This window comes from Eurypyga helias, unplaced genomic scaffold (assembly GCF_000690775.1).
Source record: "Eurypyga helias isolate BGI_N326 unplaced genomic scaffold, ASM69077v1 scaffold6372, whole genome shotgun sequence".
In the NCBI taxonomy this organism is placed as follows: Eukaryota; Metazoa; Chordata; class Aves; order Eurypygiformes; family Eurypygidae; genus Eurypyga; species Eurypyga helias.
Window position 1 is genome coordinate 162,891 of NW_010237974.1, and position 3,418 is coordinate 166,308.

General features: G+C 40.2%; 1 protein-coding gene across 1 annotated transcript; it reads right to left on the bottom strand.

The window, feature by feature from the left end:
• Window positions 1-209: 209 nt before the first annotated feature.
• Window positions 210-1,972, bottom strand: ZADH2 (zinc binding alcohol dehydrogenase domain containing 2; the record flags this gene model as incomplete). The annotated part of the gene is made up of 1 exon (XM_010147687.1): window positions 210-1,972. A coding segment is annotated over one exon (925 nt), but the record flags the coding sequence as incomplete, so codon positions are not given.
• Window positions 1,973-3,418: the final 1,446 nt, after the last annotated feature.

Consider the following 3,418-nt stretch of genomic DNA (forward strand, 5'->3'; position numbering starts at 1 on the left):
CTGTGACTGTAGATTTAAAATGGTCTTGCTGTTTGCAAAAGGGCTTCTGCAGAAGCAATATTCAGTAAAAGCAGAAGTAGCAGCTTGATTATGGGAAGTCACATCAAGAATCACCCACCAAAGAACTCTACAACACAGAGATTATTTGCAGAAGAGCTAGTCGGCAAGAAGCGTATCAATATGAATAAATGCCACAAATATTTAAATATCTTTTTAAACTTTATTAAATCTTCAAAAAATATACAGGATCTGAACACACATGAACACGGCTCGAAACTCCACTTCAATGATCTTGTAATACCTGCTGAAGGGGAGACCGGGCAGTAAACATTAGCAAAGTAAAAGGCAAGAAAATGAAATTTTCTTGCAACTTGTAGTTAAAGATTTAAAAGAAAATTGCACAGTTGTTTATAGTTACAAAAGACATAATTAAAAAAAGTCAAGTTGCTTTTCTTAATATTACTGACATGTCAGAATCGGAGGATAAATGTTCCCTGTGTAACCAGTCAAGGAATATTACTATGATCCATGATACACTGAATTATGATTATTGTGTTTGTGACAAAAAATGAAGAGCGTAATTTTTTCCAGAAACTTCAAGAGATTAATAGAGCAACCACAAAACACGACTCTTTACTTAGTCTTCTTCTAACAATTTTTTTTTTAAATCAGGGAATCAAAATTGCTGAAAGAATTCTTTTTTTCCTGAGCTGAACTATATATAAAGTATTATCAAACCAGTCTGACAGACTAAATCTGCCTCTGCATCAAGACTTATTCTGTCAAGAACAATGTTCTTGTCTCATGCTAGCCTAAACGAGAGAATTAAACACAGGCCCATTAAGTCTGTGCTACAGCCACCGATTTAAGCACTTCTAAGAAAAGAAAAAAAAAAAACCAAAACCCACAAAACTTTTTATTAACACCTTAATGCTGTTTTTTAATATTATATCCATTACTAAGCTGGAAAAAAAGAAATTGTTTCTAGTAATTCTGAGGCATAAAGTGCCCATTTTCTCTCTTCTGATTTATATCATTGTTCTGTTTTTACAGCTTACTGTTGACAGAGTGAGGTAATTCAACTACAATTTTTCCAATGTTTTTTCCCATGTACATGTAATCTACAGCACGGAACACAGACTCCAAGCCAGTGAACTTGCCCCCCGGAGACATGTCTCCAAAGTCCACCTCACAAACCAGGTCTCCTGTGTCATACATCTTGAGCAAGTGCTTCAGAGCCATTTTGTATTCAGAAAGGTAATGGTTCAAGAAGAAACCCCGGATGCTGGCAGACTTCTTCAGTAGTTTTGCTGGCAGTAACTCTGCTTTAACGGGCTGGAGGCCAGTAGGGTTTTGGTAGCCAGCGATAAACCCAATAACTATCAGGCGCCCTTTGGTAGCCAAGGAGTTAAGAGCCAAGTCAAACATCTTCCCCCCAACAGATTCATACACGACATCCACACCTTCGGGGTAGTCCTTCCTAAGAACAGATTCAACATTCTCAGTTTTGTAGTTGATTGTACGATCACAGCCAATGGATTTCAGAAAACCACCCTTTTCATCACTGGAGCAGGTTCCAATTACGTGGCATTGTGCCTTCTTTGCAAGCTGCACAGCGAACTGGCCCGTTCCTCCAGCCGCTGCCGTCACCAGAACCTTCTTGCCTTCAGACAGCTCTCCCAGCTCTTTCAAACTGATGTAGGCGGTAGCGCCACTTACCATTAACGTAAGAAACTCGGGTTTCACGGAGGGTAGAGGAACTGCTTGTTTGGCAGGCACAACTGTGTATTCAGCAAAGGAACCCGCTTTCACGTAGGCCACAGCCTGCCCCACCGTGTAATCAGCACTAGCGCTGAGTCCTAACGCTACCACGTCACCGACACCTTCAAAACCTATGTCAAATGGGGGTTTAACTGATGCGTCATATCGACCAGCTGAGTAGTTTATGTCAGATGCATTAATCCCGACAAATCTAGAAGAAAACAAAAACGTATTAACGAGATTTATTCCTTACCAAGTCTTTGTCGTATGAGAAAACTTCAGTTTCAATTTGTGGGACGAATACAAGGCTTTTTTCTGATTATTGGTATATTTGAATAATGAGTTCGCTCCAGAGACTACTTCCATCAGTAGTTTACGTTCTGTTATTCTAGAATGACAGATGAATTTGCTAACAGGAAAATAAGACAAACAAAAACCAACTTATATTTTCCTCAGGTCCATTTCACCAAACTAAGCAAACTAAAAATAATTCTGTACAAGATTAAAGGATGAAAATTAATTGACCGCTTTACACAAGATGTGAAAACACCGAAGAATAAAACGGGTAAAGCAGTAAATATGTTGATTCTGGCAACAAATTTACATATTTTTTTTAATATAGTAATACTGTTAATGACTAACGATCGTATTAACTATCGATGTCATTTGCAAGGTCATGTTACTGTAGGCAAGTACTTTTTAATTGATGGAGTCACTACAGCAAATTTGCCTTTTGATGTAGCTAATGTCAACTTTAAAATATTTTTCCTTATATAAATTACTTGCAACACATCAAAACAACCTTGTGCAGAAGGACTAAAATTGTAAGACTGAGTATCAAGTCCTACTGACCTCTAACAGGTGAAAATGGATACCAAGTTTATTTATTTACTTGTTTCTGGAAAAAGATGGAGACTTTCTCACAACCTGATTAAGCACTAGGAGATAATGACTAAAAGAAAGTTATTATCTAGCTTAAAGGCAAAGAATATTTTAGTATCACTTAAAAAAAACCAAACACGTCATAAAATCTCTACACAGGCAAAGGAAGTGAGACTGGGGAAGAGTCTGTTAACTGGAAAATGCCGTAAAAGAAAGACGTGCGACAGAAAAGACCGGGGCTATCGCCGCACGTGGCAGCGATGACCCCAAAGGTGTACCCTACAGCGTGTGAAAGCTGCAGAAGCACGCAAACCGCACGCTTCCAGTCGCTGCGGTTCGCAACAGGCTCCGAGTCGTATGCGTGTGCAGTTCTGAACTGCTTGCACTGAGCGAGGAGAACTAAACCCGCTTTGCTCGGCTTTATTTCCTTCGTTCTTCATAGCATGGGGAGCCTCCAACTTTCACCAACGTAACGTGTTACATATAAAAAGACACGTTCGCGTAAACATATCCATGCATTAAAGAGGTTAAAGTGACTTGTGTTCTTTTTAATTGTGCCTTTAATTCAGTGCTCAGCCGCAAGAAAAAATGCCTACGTCTTGTTCACAGGTACAAAAACCCCCCAAACCCTATTGTCCTGCTCTAAGGTAACTCCCACGCGGTACTGCCAAAGGACATACGACAATCGGTGAGGGAGCCGCAGGTTCCGAGGCAAACCGCGTCCCCCGAGCCAGGGCTCGGAATGCCGCCGCGGCGCTACCCTCCTCCCGCTCCT